This window comes from Neovison vison, chromosome 5 (assembly GCF_020171115.1).
Source record: "Neovison vison isolate M4711 chromosome 5, ASM_NN_V1, whole genome shotgun sequence".
Classification (NCBI taxonomy): Eukaryota; Metazoa; Chordata; class Mammalia; order Carnivora; family Mustelidae; genus Neogale; species Neogale vison.
Window position 1 is genome coordinate 158489383 of NC_058095.1, and position 19897 is coordinate 158509279.

The 19897-nt window shown below is 39.1% G+C and overlaps 1 protein-coding gene across 1 annotated transcript; it reads left to right on the forward strand.

The window, feature by feature from the left end:
- The first annotated feature begins 3611 nt into the window (after positions 1-3611).
- On the forward strand, positions 3612-19516 carry LOC122907895. The gene is made up of 5 exons (XM_044250698.1): positions 3612-4263; positions 4944-5023; positions 14906-15066; positions 15791-15908; positions 18823-19516. The coding sequence occupies exons 2-5, from the start codon at positions 4954-4956 to the stop codon at positions 19224-19226; spliced, it is 753 nt and encodes a 250-aa protein (XP_044106633.1). The 5' UTR covers positions 3612-4263; positions 4944-4953; the 3' UTR covers positions 19227-19516.
- The last annotated feature ends 381 nt before the right edge of the window (positions 19517-19897 follow it).

The window sequence follows — 19897 nt, forward strand, 5'->3', positions numbered from 1 at the left end:
GTTTGTCTTTTAAAATGCTTTAGTTGTCACGAGCTGACTTCTATAAATGGCTGTGGGGGGCTCAGGGCTGTGGTCGAACCAGTGTAGGCTGGCCACTGTCAGGAGCGGCTTCCAGGGGTTGGTTCTTGTTAACGGAGACGTTCGTTCCGAGTGGCCTAGCCTGGGTTCGTTTATTCTTCCTTCAGCTCCCACTCTCAGAACAGCAATTCCCAAAGTTCTGATTGCTTACAGTCACGGACAGCTTGAGGAGCTCATTGCCAATTACCTTGAGCTTGGGTTCTTTGGCCTTCAGAGCGACTGTCTACCCAAGTCTGTGCCTTTTCTGACATCTTTGGTATTTCCATCTTTACTGATTTACTTCCCTCCACCTCCAAATAATTGAAAATCTTCCGTACGCCTCTCTCCCCCCCATGAGTACTAAATGCAGATACCTTTTAAACAACCTTGGACTGACTGCTGGATGCCTTTTTTTAGGCTTTCATTTATATTTACTTTTCAGCCCAACTTCTCAGATACTTGGTCTATAGCTGCGCTTTTCTTTGCTTTTTTATTTATTCTTTCCTAATTGGAAATATCTCCTCTGTTTGTACCAGTCTTCTCTAGCAGCTTGCTTCTAGAGTTGACAATGACTTCCGTGTAAATAAACTCAGATCTTTTTTTAATGCTGCTTCTCTCTGGAGGTATTTGAAGCAGAACACTTTTCTTGGGGGGATGGAGTAGGGAGACATTAACTTTTTCATCTTATTCTCGTTTTTCAAAGCTACTTATAATTGGGAGTTTTCTGCGTATATGTTTGTAAGTAATACTCTTGTTGAGATGATTGAATTGTGTTGCCTTTCATAGACAGTTTACATTTGTTTTGCACTACACTAGTTGGGTAAAGGCTAAGCTGCTTGTAGCAAAGAGATGTTCATATACAATGGTCTACATAAGCTGGATTGTTATTTATCTCTTACTCAACAGGTTGGCCAGTCTGAGCTGGTTAGGCAGCTGTCCACCATGAGGTCATTCAGGGTCCCGAGTTAAGCCATCTCCTAGGCTGCTGTCTTGCTTGAATGTCTCGGTCATTGCTGTATCTGCATTTCAACCTGCTGGAAGAGGAAAGAACCAAAGCCCTAGCAAGCAGAATGTCCTTTGTTAAAAACCATTTCTCCTGTTGGACTGAACCGAGCATATTCTTCAGAGTATGCTAGGAATACACTGCAACGTAATTTCTACCTGGGCTATGTACCCAGGAAAAGGAAAAATGGATACACAGCTTGTGCCATAAATCTAGCACTTATAGAACATTTTGATATTTGTCCTTTTTTTCTCTTAGCCCTCTGACCAAGGCATATTCTTTTTTACCATCGAAGAAACCAGCTTGGAGATACTAATTGACTTAACCAAATTCACCCATCCAGTAGGAAAGCGTGACCTGAACCCAAATCTTTTTTTTTTTTCCCCCTCAAATCTTCTTCTGTAATTCAGGGTGCAATTTTACCTATAAAATAGGTTGCCTGTTTAAAACTATTAGCAGCAAAGTAATTTATCACTATTCAAAGAGAGTTGGGTACTCATGGGTATGATGTAGGATGATGCCCATCATACACTTTTTCTATAAAATTATCTTTCAGCTTACTAATCTTTCTTCAGTTTTCTCTACCTTTGCTGTTAAAGGCATCTGTTGGGTTCTTTATTTCATGTATTTTCAGTTCTATTCTCTTGACTAATTTTTATAGATTGGAGTTCTTTGGTGTAATTCTTGTCATCTACTCTTTCAGTATCTTCATCACAGTTACTTTAAAGTGTGTGTTAAACAATTCCAATATCTGGGTTACCTGTGGGTTTGTTCATGTTTTGTTTCTTTGTGTGGTTAGTAAACTTGGAGTGAATGCTGGACATTGTATATAAAAGATTGTAACTATTTTGGCTCTTCCTCTGCGGAGGATTCCAGAAGGTACTCTGCCAGGCAGTGGAGGGGAAGATTGCCTGACTGGAACCAAGTGGGTTCCAGGCTGGCTGGCAGTCTTTGTAAGACTTCATGTTCCCGTTTCTCCCCCTTACTAAAAAAAGTAGTTTTTCAGGGGTACCAGCTGACAGCTGGCGTGTTTCTTACTGTGAGCTTTGCTCTGCTTTCAGCTACTCTTCGTTGGAAAATCAGCCTCTTGCCCTAACATCTTATTGAGTAAATGTCTTGAGTGAGGAGTTGATGCTGAGTGTAGGGTTTATTTCTCTCTGCTTCCTGGGATCTTGGGCTCCTAATTCCTGGCAGCCTTGCCAGCTCCAGACCCTGTTCTTTGTCTTCCCAGTTCTGTGCGATCACCTGAAGTTCTGCTGGCATCCTTCCTTGTTGTCTTCCCTTTGGCTTCTCAGCCTCTTTAAGAAAAAAAAAAAGTATGTATATATATATATATATTTTTTTTTAAATTAACATATAATGTATTATTTGCCCCAGGGGTACAGGTCTGTGATCATCAGGCTTACACATTTCACAGCACTTACCATAGCACATACCCTTCCCAATGTTCGTAACCCAGCCACCCTACCCATACCCCTCACCCCCAGAAACCCTCAGCCTCTTTAAAAATCTATAATCAGCAAAAACGGAATTCTTGGCTGCCTTGGCAGCTCTCTCCTGACCTCTAGTGTGTGTGTGTAATATGCTTTTCTAGTTCTCAGAGGCAGAGGTGTGCTATAAGCTACTTACAGGTGGAGACAGAAGTCTCTATGTACTTTTCAAACAGTTCAGTGTTAACTGAAATAATCATTGTCTTGTCAGTTTAAGTGATCAATTTGGGGATTCTGCCTCTTAAGAAATCTAGCACTGAGGTTTCATGATCTTTTAAGTAACTCCTTGGAAAAGACAGGTAATTTTTATTCACTAAATGATTCTTTATTCTTGTTTTAAAGAAAGCCAAAATAAAGAGAATGTACTCTGCCCAGAATTAACTGCCTATGAATAATAGTTTTCATTGTTTAGGATTTTGCAATTTGCAGATTTTTTTTTTAATTTACCATATTCCTTCCACAAATATATATTGAGCACCTTTTATATCCCTGTTTATAGATGAGGAAGCCAAGAAGCACATTAAGTAAATGCCTAAAATCATAAGCAAATTTAAAATCAGGCTCCCAGACTGCTAGTCCCATCCAATACGTTAAGCGTGACCTCAAGTCAACTTTGTATAAAGTATTTCTTAGAAGCTGTACCTACCCTCCTCTAAGTTTATTTAACTTTACAATATTGCTCAATTTTGTTACCTGTAATAAGTTCTTATTAAGGACCTTCTCAGTGATCAGGGAGATTTATAGATGCTCTGAGGTGCAGCCGTGCGTGTATACGCGCAGGTGTCCCGGTAACAGATACCTTCGGCCCAGTCCTAGTAGGAAGGAATTGTAATTTGATGCCTGTGCCCAGAGCACGATTGCACACATTTTCTAACTGGTGCAGCTGCCTGATTTTAAAAATGATATTCACACCCAGACAGGTGACATAAAAAGTGCGCTGCCTCCATTTCACTGAACGTCATCGCTGTGGAGTCCAAAATAACTCTTGGCACTGAAGTTAAAAAAGGGGTCACTTTGCTCAGATAGTCTTCGCTCGCTTGTAGGGGTGGTTTATATTCACTTGCTGGCTCTGTGTCTATTCAGGAGACATTCGCATGGAACGATCCCATTCTTCAGCCCCCTCGTTTACGGGCATTCCAGCTCCACTGCTGTGCACTGGAGGCTGGGAAGCTGCAGCTGTCAGGATCCTAATCCCTCCTGCGAGGACTCGCTGCCAGTGGTACAGTAGTAAACTGCAGGCATGCTTCGGGCTGACCTTTCCAGCACCCTCTGAGGTCTCTCCAGCAAAACAAAAGTTGTGAATGACACTTTTTAAGCTTCTAGAAACTCAGCTAACCCATTTAGGTATATCTGGACTTAACATTTAAAGAATGTTGACCTTAAGGTAGACAGGTGTAATGAAGACTGCTTTTTTTTTTTTCTTTTTTTCTTTGTTCCTTTCTGTCTGTCTTTCTTTTTCTTTCTTTCTTTTTTTTTCTTACCAATGGAAGAGGAGCTAAATTGGGAACAAAAGGCGCGTGACCACGTTTGCTGTTGTTTAGCCAGTGACCTCAGGGACCGGATGTTACTGAACTTCACGCTTTCCTCACTCATAAGCTGCAGGGGAAAATGATTTGTCTTCTGATCTACTGAGACATACTGCGAAGAACAATGCGGTGGCTGTGAAAAGTGTTCTGGGATCCTTGGAAGAAAGGAGTGCTATATAAATTCACGGTAGTACTGTGATTATTTATAATATGAACCAAAACTCAGGTGTAAATTATCAAATCGTTTTTTCCCAATGTTGGAATAACTGCTCATTTAAACTTACTTGCATGATATGCTTTATTTGAGAGGGACAAAATAATTTCTTCAGTTTTAAATGTATTTGCTGAGATGGTATGGGTTCTTTAAAGGGAAAGCTCCTCAAAAGGCCATTTGGGCTGTTAGACATTGGGTACTTACTAATGATGTGCTGATAGAAACCAGTGAACGTTGCGTGTATTTTAGTTTAATCCTATGGTTTTTTCACTACACTGAACGAGATTCATTTTCTCCCAATGTTTTAACACCTCTTAAATGTGAAGATTGCTATCTGACCAGTCATTATAAAGATGATGTCTTTCTTGGTGATAGCTGAGGTAGTCTAGAGTGAAGTAATGTCTTTGCTTCTTCCAGTAGCTTTTAAAACCTCTGACTCTGAAGCCTTTGTCTGAATTTTGATTTGTATTGGATAACTTGTGTGTTGGGGGGGTCTATCTTAAATCATGATTTATTAATATACAAAATTTTGATAGAGTTTTCTATGCTATGTTTGATGTTACTTAAGCTTTATTAGGTAAATGTAAAAGCACTTAAAACGTGCTTTTGAATTGATTATTACCATTTGATATCTTAATGTGTTATTTGCCTAGTTTTGAAGAAATGATCAAGAAAACATCAATATATAGCCATCGATTAGTTCACTGCTTAATGGATCCAGTAGCTGAAAAAGGTAAATTATTTTATGTTTCTTTATATTATTTGACCAATTCTAAGAAGACAGACAACTAATAGAATATAAGTGCTTACCTTCTCAGTGTTCCCTAATGTCTTAAATAGAGCTAGGACTTATCAGTTGCATATTGTATCTTGGCTTGTGTTTGCTAACCTGAAAATATCTATAATGTGAAATGTCTACTGCTATACCTGTGGTCCTGATGGTATGTTAGAGATTATTTTGACCAACAAATTAAATATATAGACTTGCTAGCTAAGTGTGTAGAGTTTTTTTTTTAATATGAAAAAGAATAGATTTTCCCCCCCAAGTGCTATACACTACCTACATGACTGTGATTTCTAAAATATTTCTTTTTAGATAGGAAGGGAGATAAAAATAGTTTTGTGTAAAGCTACAAGTTTTTATGAATGCCTGCATTTAAGATGTTTTTAAACTATAAAAACGTTTTTAGCCTGTGTTTATGGTTCCTCTGAGGTATTAATAGAGACAAATATATAATGTGACTTGACCTTTCAGTTTGAGGAGAATTTAAGTTTGAATTCTGCTCTAATTGTAGTTATTTGAAACTGACCTCCCATTTTTACATCATTTTTAATATTAAGAGTGACTTTGCATGGATTATATAACTAGCCCCATTGTCTTGAGATAAAAAGTACAGACACACACTGCCTGAAGAGCTAGTACTACGTTTTTTTAGAACATTTGTTGTACAAATTTAATTATCTTGGCTTCTTTCTTCTCCTTTCTCCTTTATCCACACATGGACATTTTCTAAGAAATGTCGTCCTGGCTTTTTTCCCCCGCTTCCTTCTTTGGGCATACCAGGTGGCCTCTACCTAGGTAAGCATATCTTTAGGCCAAGAGAGCTGGGAGTATGCCCAGTGTTGGCAGCCTACATGTCTCCCACACAATGGTTTTACTGTAGTGATTTTTGCAAACCTAAACATTTAAAGTCGTAATCACTTAGAGAATCCAGCCATTTAGATGTTTTGAATGAAGATTCAGTTTCTGTGCAGTTTATGAATAAAATTTCACCATTATCATTATCATTAGTAACAATGCTTGATTTCAACTGTGCATACAATAATTTGGCAGATTACAAAGGAAATGGAAGAAGTTCAAGGTACGGTTGAAACAGAACTAGTATTAAAATATTTTATAACACAAGAAAACACACCCCATAATCATCTAGATAGCCAATTAAAGCTTTAAAAATATGTTCGCAGGCAGATTAAGTGTGTGCTGTTGGGGCAGGATCAGATGGCTTTTTGTTGGAAAGACTTCCACTAACCAGAGGAACACTCAGTTCTTCAGTGCTGAAGGCTATTGACCTTACCTCTCCTAACTCTTATGCTTAGTCTGTTGTGCTTGAAAAAGATGGGACAAGCCTGTAGTCCAATTCTTCTATTTCCACCTTGGCCTGAAGGTCCAAGAATTATACGACATCACTAAGTTACACACAGATTAATGTTAGGACTATGATACATTCCAAATAGTCCTCTGTGTATAGTTTCTAATCCTGCATTAAGAGTCTAAGCTTCTAAAACCTTATCCACATTAACTATTATGAGTATCTTGTGTTGCTGACCTCCTGGTGACAGTTACTCTCTAGCCATTAGCCCACAGAGCAGTGTTTTATAAAATAGCTCCACAGGGTCTGGGGCCTTGGAGCAGGTTCTTCCGAGCCCCGGGCTCAGGGATTTCTGTGCATGACTCCCAAATCTTCCCCTGCTTACTTAATGTCCTCCGTACTACCTTGCGTCTGTCCAGAGTCCTCTAGAAGCAGATATCCAAGTGGGATTAAATGTGCAGGAGATTTATGGGGGGGAAATGCTTGTGGACAATAAAGAAAGAAGGGACAGAAATGGGCGGGGAGAGCCATCAGATCACGGTGCAGGTCTGACACGTGAGAGAGGAGAGGGAGCGAGTCACCTGCTAGCTGCGTGTCATCTGGGAAATGGGAGGGAAGTGGCATTAGCGGGCAGCCCCAGGGGAGGGAGGGCCTCTGAGGAGCCAAAGGGACAGAGTTGGAGACGTCCTGTGGCTGTGCTCCCAGCGGTACCCTCCCTTAATCTGAACGGCACACCTCTGTGGCCAGCACGTCATACCGCAGAGTAACACATGTTAGAAAAATAATTTCCCTTTGCAGTTGTACACCCCTGCACAACCTATATTTTCTGTCTCAGTTTATGGCAACTACATGTCTCTGGCTGCCCAGAAATCTAGAATCATCCTAGTCCCTCTTCCTCATACCATTCATCGTTCCATCCCACGTGTTTTTACCAACTCGTGTTTCCTGACCCTCCTTCCCTCTGACAGCAACGATTGCCTTCCTTCAGATCTTCATTATCTCTTCTTGTGCCTGTTCTAAGTACCTCCTACCTCCCTGGCTGCCCCCACTCGGGGTCAGCCCTCTTTGTTTATCCTCTCTTTGTCTTCCTCTGTATCCGCATGATCTTTTCTAAAATTCAAATCCTGTCACATTCGCCTTCTGCCTAAAATTCTTCTGTGCCTCATTATCTCTAATAAGACAAACTCAAGACTTTTTAGCATGACATAAGTATTTTACCTCATGCTGCAACCCCCACTTATCCTACATTTTAGTTCTCAGAATTTCCCAAACTGGAAAACTGGTCAAGAGTCTTGTTGCCAATGGGCTTTTGCACGTGCTGTTTTCTCTGCACGAAGTGTCCTGTCCTCTCATTTGACTTGCAGACTCATCATCGTCAGGGCTTATGTGATTCTTTCCTGAGCTCTCTCTTTCTACTTTGGAGTCTATCTCGTTGCTATCTATGTATGTTGCTCTATCTTTATATTCATAGTGCCCAGATCCTGAATAAAATGAGTGAATAAATGAATTAACTGTAACTGAGGCCTGTTGGCTAGACTTGCAATTTGTTCATTGATAATGATCTCACGTTTCTTGTCCCCAGTCCATTGGCTCTTCTCAGAATCTAGTATAACGTATTATTTAGGGATATCAGATGAAAATCTTTCTCAAGCATCTTTATATATCTTTACAGAGTTGGGTTATGAAGAAGAACGTTTATTTGAGTAGTTCTGTTGCTGTTTAAGGGACATATCAAACTATAGTCTGAGGCAATAATTTTAATGTGATAGTTGATGGACTACAGGATGTCTAATTACTAATGTGAGACTCCCTCATCAACACATGGTATGTGTTTAAAAAGTAACCTGGACAACTATCTACAAAGACTAATACATTTTCCACATATTGAATAAATTGACTCTTAAATATATCAGTCTGCCTTAAAGGTCTTCAGAACACAAGCTTGAGTGTCAAGTTTGCATGTCGATTGTTGCCCTGGAAGGGAGGTCTTACCACTACTTCACAGGCTCAGAAATTCATACTTAGCTTCTAGACCCAGTGCTGCTGCCTTAGTTCAGCTCTGGCATCTTTTGCCTGGACTATTGCAATAGTCTTCCAAGAGCTTCTAACGTAGCCTTTAGCTGCTGCCCAGAGGTGAGCACCTCAATGACAAACTTGCTCATGCCAATTCCTGCCCAAACTCCTTACCTTGGAGAACAAGGGTCAACATTTGCTCTGTTTGTTCCCACAAGTGCAATCCCAATCTGCTTCCTTGGGCTTATTTTCTACAACACCCCAACAGGTACCTTGTACACCAGCTCCGTGGGATTTTGACCACTCCCCTGGCCCGTCTCCCCATGGTGGCAGGCAGTTCATCTCCCTTCTCTGCCTGGCAACCTCCCTCTACCTTCCACATACTCAAATATCTCCTCCTTAAGAATGCTTCTCCTGATTCACCAACCAGTGGTGCTTCCCAAAGCACTTTAGAAATACTTCTCTGATTATGTTTATCATGCTTCTTTCACAATTGTTTAGGTGTCTGTCCCCACAACAGTCCCAGCAGCAGACTTTGAGTACATTTTTATTTCCTTTCCTACTTGCATCCTGAGCAATCCAATAAAAGATGATTTGTCTTTCTTCTGTGAATGTAACATCGTCTGACTCACTTGGTCAAAGAGACAGCCTCTGTATATTCTTGAAACTAAGCGGACCTCCAGACAAAAAGTATTTGTGAACTCTTTTCAGGAATTAGTTTTAACATCAGGCCCAAGGCCTTGACATTGCTGAGGCATTCAGAATTCTATCTTTCAGGTTAGCCTGTGACCACTTACTAATCAGAAAATGCCTTTAACATCTTTTTTTTTTTTTTTTTAATCTCTAGCTATTTCTAAGAAGCACATGACATTCATCTTTGAATAGAAGATTCAGTTGAATGACAAGTCTCTTTCATTTAGTAGAGGGGATTTTACTTTAAATTTTGCTGACAGGTTTTCCATGACAGCCCTCAAATGGAAGCTTAAATTCACCTGTCATAGCTATTAAAGACATTTTTTTATTCTGGTGTATTTCTGTGATCTGACCCTTTCATTTATTATTGTTGTTATTGACCTTAAAAGTATAGAAGAGAAGAATCTAGAGAGTGCTTCTGTTTTTGAAGGCTTGTGGCAATCTAGCCTCTGAAGTGAATTCACTGTTAGATTTTCATCCTAAGAAAAGCATCATCATAACATACCAGAATCCTGCTAATTTTCCCTTCATGCTTGAAATTGTTAATTCTCAGGAGAACAAGAACACCTGGTAGATTTTATTCACTATCAGCAAAGATTAGTAGCAGGAAAATGGTGTTAAATCTTTTTTGTATCAAAGAACATTAAAATAAGATGAGCCCAAAACAGCAACATAATTGTAATATTGTCTTCATTATGCTTTATTTACAGTTTGTTTTGAAATTTATGTTTTCATATCAAACTCATTAATAAAATAATGCTCTAAGATTATAGTAGATGGCTTTTATCTAAAGATACAGATATCCGCTTTCTGCTTTTCATATAAGAAAGTCAAGATTCAATGTTTTGTGTGAAATTACTCAGTTTTAGTTACTTGTCTCAGGGCCTAAGTGTTAGGTAACAAGGACGGAATATGTGTGTGGAAAAAATAGTCTTTAGAAATGCAAATTAGAATTCCATTGTATGATAATGCTATTAATTTTTGCAGGAAATTGTTCTTCAAATCTTAATGAAAGGTCAAAGAATATCTACTCATTCATTAATCTTCTCAAGATTCAATCCCATATTCATTAAATAATTAGGCATGTATTTTAAGAAATATATTCTTTGAATGATATTTGGGGACTAGATTTCTCCTTTTTATTACGAGGCTCACGTAAGGATCTATGGCGCATCTTACAGATTGGTTTCAGAGGCGCTTGTCGAATATTGCTGAAACTTCATATTAAACATGTCTTTTGACATAAATAAATGACTACTGTTAAAATTGTTAAATAACTAACAATGTAAATAACTACTGTTAAAACCGTTACCTCAAAATCTTTAAATTAAAGTTAATGGTGGAAAAGCAGCAAAGCTTTAAGATAGAAATAACTGCACATGTATTTGCTTTTAAAATCCTACGTGTTATATCTAGACAAATTATTTTAAGCAGCCAAGTTTGGTACATTTTGGTTTCCTGTTATAAATTATGCTATCTTTTTATCAGACTGACTTCTTCAGGAATGCCTGTAGTGTTTATATAGTATTTAAATGCAAAAGAAAATATTAATATGAAACATTATCAATTAAATTTTATTCAACCTGATAATATTTTCTGTACAATACATAGTCATCTTAGGTGTATAATTAATTTTAAATGACCACATATGGATGGATAGAGTTTTGCTCTTTTAAGTGTATCTGCAGTTCATAGTGGCTATTGTTGTTCATTAAATCTCTTCCAAGATCCTTTATTGGGAGGATAGTATAAGTAATTTTTGATTATAATAATATATTCACTCATATGTTTTTAAATCTTACTTCCTTATAAAGGTAAAGATGTGACCATCCTAAAAAATATGGCTGGTTTTGTTTCTTTAGAGTAAAAAAACCCCAGGAATCGTCTGTTATTATACTGTTGTTAGGACCATAGCACTAATCTGGTCCACTAACCGTTAGAAGAAACTGCAAAGTCAGAGACGTCAGACTGTAGCCGTAAATATTCACTGGCAAAGTTTTCATATCAAAGATTGGAACTTTAGGAGATGCTCCTGGGATTTAGTGTACTCTAACATCTATTAATCCCTGATACCTTGGGTGGCTTGTCAAAAAGTGCTCCACTTACCAAGAGTATGCAAGGAGGCCCAAGAGGGCACATTCAGTGAAAGGTCAAGGAAGCAATTACTGTTTCCTGCTTTTCCCTTAAGAACTTCCACAGCAAATGCTTCCCCCTTCCCCCACCCCATCTTAGCAAGGCCTGTGAATAGAATGAAATGAAAGTTCACTTTCCAGTAAGACACATTGCCAATATTATTTGGTTCTTAGAGCTCTTCTTGCATGTGAACAGATGCCATAGTTGAAGAAGTGCAGTGACACAGATTTGAAGAGGTGGCTCTTGCTGAAGATGATCAGTTTTTCATCTCTTTGTTTTCCTGTATCTCTGCCCAGTGTCAGTGTTTGTGCTGGTGGTGGAGTGGGGGTACACTGGCCCCTTCCTATGGCATGAAGTCAAGTTAGCGTTTTTTTGAGGAGTACCTGGTTCTGTGTGGATCCTTAGAAGGATGCTACAGAAGGATCGCAGAATTTAGGACAGGAAATCTTTTTTTTTTTTTTAAAGATTATTTATTTACTTATTTGACAGAGAGAGAGAGAGGGAGCACAAGCAGAGGGAGAAGCAGGCTTCCCACTGAGCAAGGAGCCTGATGTGGGCCTCAATCTCAGGACCCTGGGATCATGACCTGATCCGAAGGCAGACACTTAACAACTGAGCCACCCAGGCACCCAGGACAGGAAATCTTGTTGACAGGAAGTGCCCCCCTGGGACTGGGGCCTCTGAGTGTCAAACTTGATCTACCTCCATCTAGCCATTCTGCTCCCTGAATACTGGGGAATGATGTTATCGGAGCTCCTAGGACAGAGTTGAAAATAACATCTCTTAGGACTTAAGGACTTAAGACGTCACTTCTACTTATTCTTACCTCAATGCTGTGGAAAAGTTTGAAAGTCTCTTGAGGCTTTCACATGCTCTTGAGTCCAGAATTTTTAAGACTGGAACTGGAGGGGCTCCTGGGTGGCTCAGTGGGTTAAGTCTCTGCCTTTGGCTCTGGTCATGATCTCAGGGTCCTGGGATCGAGCCCTGCATCGGGCTCTCTGCTCTGCAGGGAGTCTGCTTCCCCTCTTTCTCTGCCTGCCTCTCTGCCTACTTGTGATCCCTCTCTCTGTCAAGTAAATAAATAAAATCTTAAAAAAAAAGACTGGCACTGGAGAAATATACATATATTTATATATAAATATTATATATATATATATATATATAAATTTTTTTTTTCTCCACCTACATTTTCCTCTATCCTAAAATTTTGGAACATGTTTTAAAAATGAAAGTTTGGTCACCTTGGAGCTTACTGTTAGGAGTAATAGACCAAAAAATCAGTGGTGTCAGATTTTGGCTTAGTATTGAGAAGAATTTTCAATAATCATTTTCTAAATGTTCCTTGTGAAATAACATACTTATCCTCATTGGAAATATCCAAAGAGGCTGACGAAGCTGGATATGTAGTTTACACCCAGCATGAACGTGAAGGGCAAGGGTAGAATAGAAGGTATCTGAAGGGTTTTCCATCTTGACATTCTAGGATTCTCTGACATTTTAGTTTTGAGTGGTTCATCTGTTTTAAAGCTTTGATAATTGCAACGTTGGAAACTGAAAGTTTTGGATTTTTGAGATTTGGGAAATAAGTTTTCTAGGAGGAACTTTTCTTCCATGAAGACCAGAATGAGAAATTTTTGTATTGCTCCCAAATTTCTTGGAAATACTTGTATTTGTTATTTGTTTATTTACTTGCTTATTTTTGGATCTCAGGACTGAGGTGTGAGTTAACCATCCCCATCAGGTCATGATGCACTCCCATCAGGCAAGACTCCACTGTTGTATGTATATCTGTCTGTATGCTCCTTCCTTCCTCCCTCTTCTTCCTTTCCTCCTTCCTTCCCCTCCCCTCCCCTGCCCTTCCCTACATCCTCTTTTAGGTATTGAGAACTCTGCTGAAGAGAACTAGGCCTGGATTTAATGCCGGGGTCGGGGAAGTGGCCAGCAGGACTCTAGCCAGACTCAGAGAACAGAAACAAGGCTTGAAGTCAGTGGGCTTTAAGGATTGGTATAGGAAGTACATAGCTTCTCTATTAATGCAAACCATAGATCAAAGCTTAAACTTAAGACACATTTCCTTCTTGAAGCCTTTCCTTATTGACCTTCACACTGTGCATTCCCCCTTCTTTATTTAGCTCTAAAATTTTCTTTTATTCTAGAGGCATAATCGACTAGTAAGAATTATTTATATTTAAGATGCATGAATTATGTTCTGATGTATATAGACAGATGTATAGATACATAGAAATGAGCACAGCAATCAAGCTAATTGACATTATCCATCACTTCAGAGAGTTACTGTTTTCTTGTTTTTGGGATGAGAACAGTTAAGATTTTTTTCTCTTAGCAAATTTCAAGTATACATTATTATTAACTATAATCACCATGCTATGGATTGGGTGTCCAGAACTTATTAATCTCATGTAAATGAAACCTTGCCCCCTTTGATCAACATTTCTCCATTTCCTCCACCCTTGCCCCTGGCTGCCACCATTCTACTCCCTGCTTCTGTGAATAAGTATAGAATTTTCAATCTGGTACCTCACAATTCAGTATTTTTGTTTGTATGGTGATCTTGTTATATTATTTAGTTTCATGACCAAGATATAATGAATTATAATAATGATAATGATTTACTGAGCTCCATGTAATAGCCAAGGTGTGAAGCACTTTACATACAGCATCTTGTTTAAATCTTCCAGCACTATTTGGTGGAGTTTCTTCTATCTTCCACATTTTACAAAGGAGTTAACAGAGACTTAGAGAAAGTTGTGTATCTTGCTCCATAACTAGTTTGTAATTCTTAGAAACAACTAGTTTTTTAAAATTACATTCTAGCTTTTTAGGAGTAGAGAAGAGGTTTTGGAACAATCAAAAAAGAACTCACATTTTGGCTCTTTCATTGATAAGTTGCATGAGCTTGGTCAAATTAATAAGGCTCACTGAATCTTAGTTTTTGTTACCTATAAAAGTACAAATAATAATGCCTACCTCCAAAAACTGTTAAAAATTACATGAAATAAAATGAAATTACATATTGAAATGAATATGTAATAATGAAATATCATATACAATATATTTAACATGGCCTAGTGTGTTAACTATATACTCAGTAATTGGTAATTTTGCTTATGAACATGACTTGATGTCACAGATGTTAAGATGCCATGAGTTACCCCAAAGTAATAGTATAAAAATAAGTAATAATAAAATAATACAAAGATATCATGTTAGATGGTATTAAATATCTTTAGCCCGGGTAAAGGTGGGTCATAAAGGGTTTATTACAATACATTATTGACATAGCAGCTTATACTATGTAGTCAATTCGAACAGTCAAGATAATATGTTCCATCACCAATCTTCCTCTTGTTCTAGATGAAGAGATTGGTAGCCCTTGAAATATGTTGCTTTTTAAAAAGGCATACCAGTTATAATTTGTTTCACGTGGCTTTGCAGAAATGGAAATCACTTTGGTAAAAATCAGAAAGCTGTGGGTTTTAGCTCGGAAGAAATGGATGCTTATAGTATGAGTTATTTTAAAATAGTTTACCTTACTCTTACGCTGCACCTAAAGTCAATGAATAGAAGTAACTTGGAATGAGTAGAAATGCTACATTTCCATCAGGTTCTTTTTTCCGGTTCTTACCAACACAACCACAGCCATTGACCTTTTCTTTTCCTTTCAGTGAAGAGAGATGATGACAAGAAGGTGGTTGCAGAGATCATGGCAAGATGTTTTGTTCCAAGCCTAGTAACAACCACCCCATGGGAGGAATTTCACTTTGTCGGTCATGAGATTCGGATTACTGAAGCCATGGATTGTTACGGTGCTGTTGTTTGGCCATCGGTATAATTTCACACAAAATTTTCTATATTTCAATGGTTTTCCAGTCAGTTTTGTTCCTTGTTGTGTACCATTTAGAAGGAAGAAATAGGTCCCATGGTTCTATTTTGTGAACTCAAATAATGCTAAAACTTGTAAATCACAAAATTGGGAAAGTGCTTCCACCAATGAATCCTATTGTTGACTTGTAGGGTTAATAGAGATTGCTATTTAAACCTCCAGTGTTTTGTGACTATGGTAGTTTAGAATAGCAAACATTTTTACTTCCCGTTCAGCTGGTTCCATTTGAGTTAAATAATCGTCATGAAATCTATCACTCAACATGCAGAATGTTCTACAAGGCCACCAATCCTTTACCAGTTGTCCCAAAGGGTGCAGAACCCCCCTTCCCTCCACTGTCTGCCCCATTCCCACACACTTCTTTTAAATGACTATTTTTAGAAGTTGCTTTCTTTAAAGACAATCAAACTTAAGCAACTGAGTTCCATAGTTTCTGTTTTCTCATCCCCCCACAATCCCCAAGGACTTTTTCTAGTCTAAATGTTGAACCTGTTGGAGGATGTGCGTCTGTTGATAATTTTCTGTAGTGGTGTGTACATATTCATGCATATATTCACACGTGTACACGTCATAACATTAGTGTATATGATTTATCTAATAGACTTTAATTTTAGTTTCTGATATTACTTGCAAAGCACTACTCTTTTCTTTTTTAAAACTTTCATAGGCCCTTGTTCTATGCTATTTTCTGGAAACAAATGCAAAGCACTATAATATGGTTGACAAAAATGTGATTGAAATTGGAGCTGGAACAGGGCTAGTCTCCATCGTGGCAAGTTTACTTGGTAAGTATTTTTGATTCAATAGGGTCAGAGAATTCAACGAACAGATGTTATTAGCTGCTTTTACTTTCCAGTTTACTCTGACCCTAGGCCTATTTTTAACTCCTTAATTGTTTGAATGGGCTTCATCAGAAACACTACCAGTTTGGGTTTTAAAATTTAAGATTATTTATTTGACAGAGAGAGAGAGAGAGAGAGAGAGAGAAAGAGATCACAAGTAGGCAGAAAAGGAGGCAGAGAGAGAGTGGGGGAAGCAGGCTCCCCGCTGAGCAGAGAGCCCCTTGGTTCTCTCCCAGGGACCTGGGATCTCCCAGGGATTTCTCTTTCAGGACCCTGAGATCACAACCTGAGCTGAAGGCAGAGGTTTAACCCACTGAGCCACCCAGATGCCCTGAAACACTAGCAGTCACCTTACTGGCTTGTTTCAGAATTTTCTGTGACGTCGTATTAATTCTGCTCATGGAGCACCAAGTCCTAATTGTATTCTAATTGGGAGGTGCACTCAGGCCTCCTGGCTGCTTGAGGAGGCATGTGGGACACAAGGCCCAGGCAGAATCTACTCCTGCTGACTCTGGTGGTCTTTACTGAGACGTTTACCATATTTCAACATTCCCAAGTAGCTGTCCATTCCTTGTAGGTTTTGAAGTCCAATGCTTTCATGAAAAATACCTATTAGAAGAGAGAAGGAGTATTACCAATCATGTCTGCTTCTAGGCATTTTCCCTTGCACTTCTTTTCTTTCTTTTTTAAAAATCTATTTTATATTATTTTTAAAAAGGATTTTACTTATTTACTTGAAAGAGAGAGAGAGCGCGAGCCAGCACAAGCAGGGGGAGCAGCAGGCCGAGGCAAAGGGAGAGGGAGAAGCAGACTCCCCGCTGAATGGGGAGCCTGATGCGGGGCTCGATCCCAAGACCTTGGGATCATGACTTGAGCAAAAGGCAGACACTTAATCACCTGAGCCACCCAGGCTCCCTTTGCATTTCTTTTCTCGGTTCATCTACATTCTTCTTTGGGGACCCCCTTCTTTTCTCACCAGCATTTCTTTTCCTCATGACACATGTGACAGTCTCCACACATGCCTGAGCCCGCTTCACTTTGGTCTCACTCTGTTGTTGTTACCCATTTCAATGCCTTAATTTAGCTGCCTTCTCTGATGTGCGCTGCCCAAATATGTCTTGATTCCCTTGGTCTTTAGAATTGCACACCTGCCACTCTAAAATCTTAAGAGGTAATGAAGATTTTGCAATTTACAACTTTCTAAACACTGTGGAAATATGGGACTCTTGAAGTCCTACCCCAATTTTTTTTTTTTTTAAATTGCTCCTTCCTGATATTGCTTTCTAAAGTCACCATTCCATTTAGTAGGGGTAGTCGGTGGCACCACTGGATTTATACCTGAAGACTTCCTGATCAGGAGCACATTTGTGCTTTGGGAAGTCATTTGTTTGACTAAAAAGAATTGATCCTTTTAGGCTACTTATATAACTTGACAAATAATAAAAGATGGAGGCTCTGTTCAGTTAGTGTTCTAGGACTGGTGGTGTTTACCTCTCTAGACACAAAGAACTTCATAGATAATTTATATTCATTGTGGACAGAAGGAATCTTCCTTATCTTGGGATTTTTAAAAGGATTTATTGAAAATGACAAACCCACCCACACTAGAATATGCCAGCATATTTCTGTGATATGCACATTGCCCTCCCACTTTAATATTTCCCACAAAATACAATCACAACAACCAGAGAAACTTGTCATCATGACCGTGGAATGAATGGGTTCTTAACTGGTCTGGGCTGCACTAGATTTCTCCCAGTTCTGCTTTCCTGTTTCTTACCCCAGTCTATTCTTTTTTTTTTTTTTTTAAGATTTTATTTATTTATTTGACAGAGAGAGAGATCACAAGTAGGCAAAGAGGCAGGCAGAGAGAGAGAGGGGGAAGCAGGCTCCCTACTGAGCAGAGGGCCCGATACGGGGCTCGATCCCAGGTCCCTGAGATCATGACCTGAGCCAAAGGCAGAGGCTTAACCCACTGAGCCACCCAGGTGCCCCTACCACAGTCTATTCTTGCCTGATGACATGGAATTGGCCAATCCTAGATTTATTTACGCAGTATTTTCAGGCTCTGCCACAGCTCATAGTTTACTTTAAGGGTCAAATTTTATTGATTATTAGTTTCTACAACTTTGCCTCTTCTAATTTCTTCCTTCTACTATTCACTTTTAATTCAGAGATGGTCCATATCTTCTCCATCCAAGTAGTCTTTCCTGCATCTGTGGTCTTTGGCTGTAGAAACACTACGCTCACATGGTGACTAGGTTTTAAACATTTTTTTTGGTGGGAATATTCATACTTGTAAGGGGGTCAAGCTGAAAACTTGGACATAAATATGGATGTCGCGACACTTCCAATGTGATTCTGTTGAAAAGCCCTCTTTCCACGCCAGGCACCTCCTATTCAACAACAGGTTGCCCGGTGCAGTCTACACTCACTTGGCCTCGTGTGACTTGGGCTCAGAATTCTTTTAGTGAAGAACAGGTGCGTCTTTCAACAGTGACTTCTGATCGCTCCACTGAAGGTTCCAAATTTTTCTCTTTCTCTAGCATATTTTTCTGTTAGCAGGTAGTAGATAAATAGCAAATAGCCACGGCAACAGTAATCAAACAAACAGAAAACCCAGGAGAACAGAAAAATGCAAGGGAGTTAAGAAGTGCTATGGGAATCTAAAATTTTTTTAAGGGGAGGCATAGCTGCCTTAGCATCTGTTTTGAAGGGATTTCCCTCCTGTGTGTACTGACCAGTCTTTTCTTGGGGTTAGCCATTGTGCAGAATTGCAGATGCATGCTGGCTTGAAACCTGATTGCTTTACCTTAACCCTCAAGGGTTACTTTTCCTACTGTTCTTCGTTTCATAGGTGCACACGTGACTGCCACAGATTTACCTGAATTACTTGGAAACCTGCAATATAATATTTCCCGAAACACCAAAATGAAATGTAAGCATTTGCCTCAGGTTAAAGAACTCTCCTGGGGTGTAGCTTTAGATGAGAACTTCCCCAGGTCTTCCAACAATTTTGACTATATCCTGGCAGCTGACGTTGTCTACGCCCACCCTTTCCTGGAAGAACTCCTCATTACCTTTGACCATCTGTGCAAAGAATCTACCATCATCCTCTGGGTCATGAAGTTCAGGCTGGAGAAAGAAAATAAATTTGTAGATAGATTTAAGGAGTTGTTTGACCTGGAGGAGATTTCCAGTTTCCCTAGCTTGAATATTACGTTGTATAAAGCTATGAAGAAAAGTCAGAGGAGTGCATGATACCCTCAAAGGAGGGCTTCGAAAGCAAAGGTGATTTCTAGTAGAGTGTTCCTTTAAAGAAGATCCTGGATGATCTGACATAGCACTGCCTTTCCCAAGTACCCCTCCCCACCCCAAACTTGCCTCACCCAGACAGGGAGTTTCCTAGATACAGCACCTGGTTCTGGAGGGTGGTCCAGTCATACCGTGTAGTGATTGATTAGGACAAGGCCTGCTTTCCTTATCCTTCTATAGCACCATTTATTATTATTGTTATCATTCTAATAGATGATACTATTATTTTTAATGTATAGCTATAGGATAATTTTTAGTATCTCTAAAATGAACATTCTTATTGTTTTTAATGTAAGCTTCTCTGGTTCTCTCTTTAGGAATAAAGAAAGAGCTTATAATGGGATCTGCAAGTAAATCTGAAAAGGCAGATGCATAATGTGATGGCAAACGTGAGATTACATTTTGTGGTTTTCATCAGTGCCAGTTTTTAGGTGGTCTGTTGTCTCTGCTTGGTGGGGCGGGCCTTGAGCGCAACCTCCGAAATCAATCACGCTTGTGGATTTGAGGTTATGGGCAAGGACATTTCACTCTAGTAAATGAAAAATGAACGGAAGCAAACGTAAACACAGTTGAGAGTTTGGAGGAGTTATTGTTTTATTTTTAAGCCAAGTACAGTT

Excerpts from the sequence above, each read along its gene's own strand:
- LOC122907895 (XM_044250698.1), top strand. The coding sequence starts at position 4,954 with ATGATCAAGAAAACATCAATATATAGCCATCGATTAGTTCACTGCTTA. Across the intron at positions 15,067-15,790 it reads GTGCTGTTGTTTGGCCATCG|GCCCTTGTTCTATGCTATTT; the intron begins GTATAATTTCAC and ends AAACTTTCATAG. Across the intron at positions 15,909-18,822 it reads CATCGTGGCAAGTTTACTTG|GTGCACACGTGACTGCCACA; the intron begins GTAAGTATTTTT and ends TTCGTTTCATAG.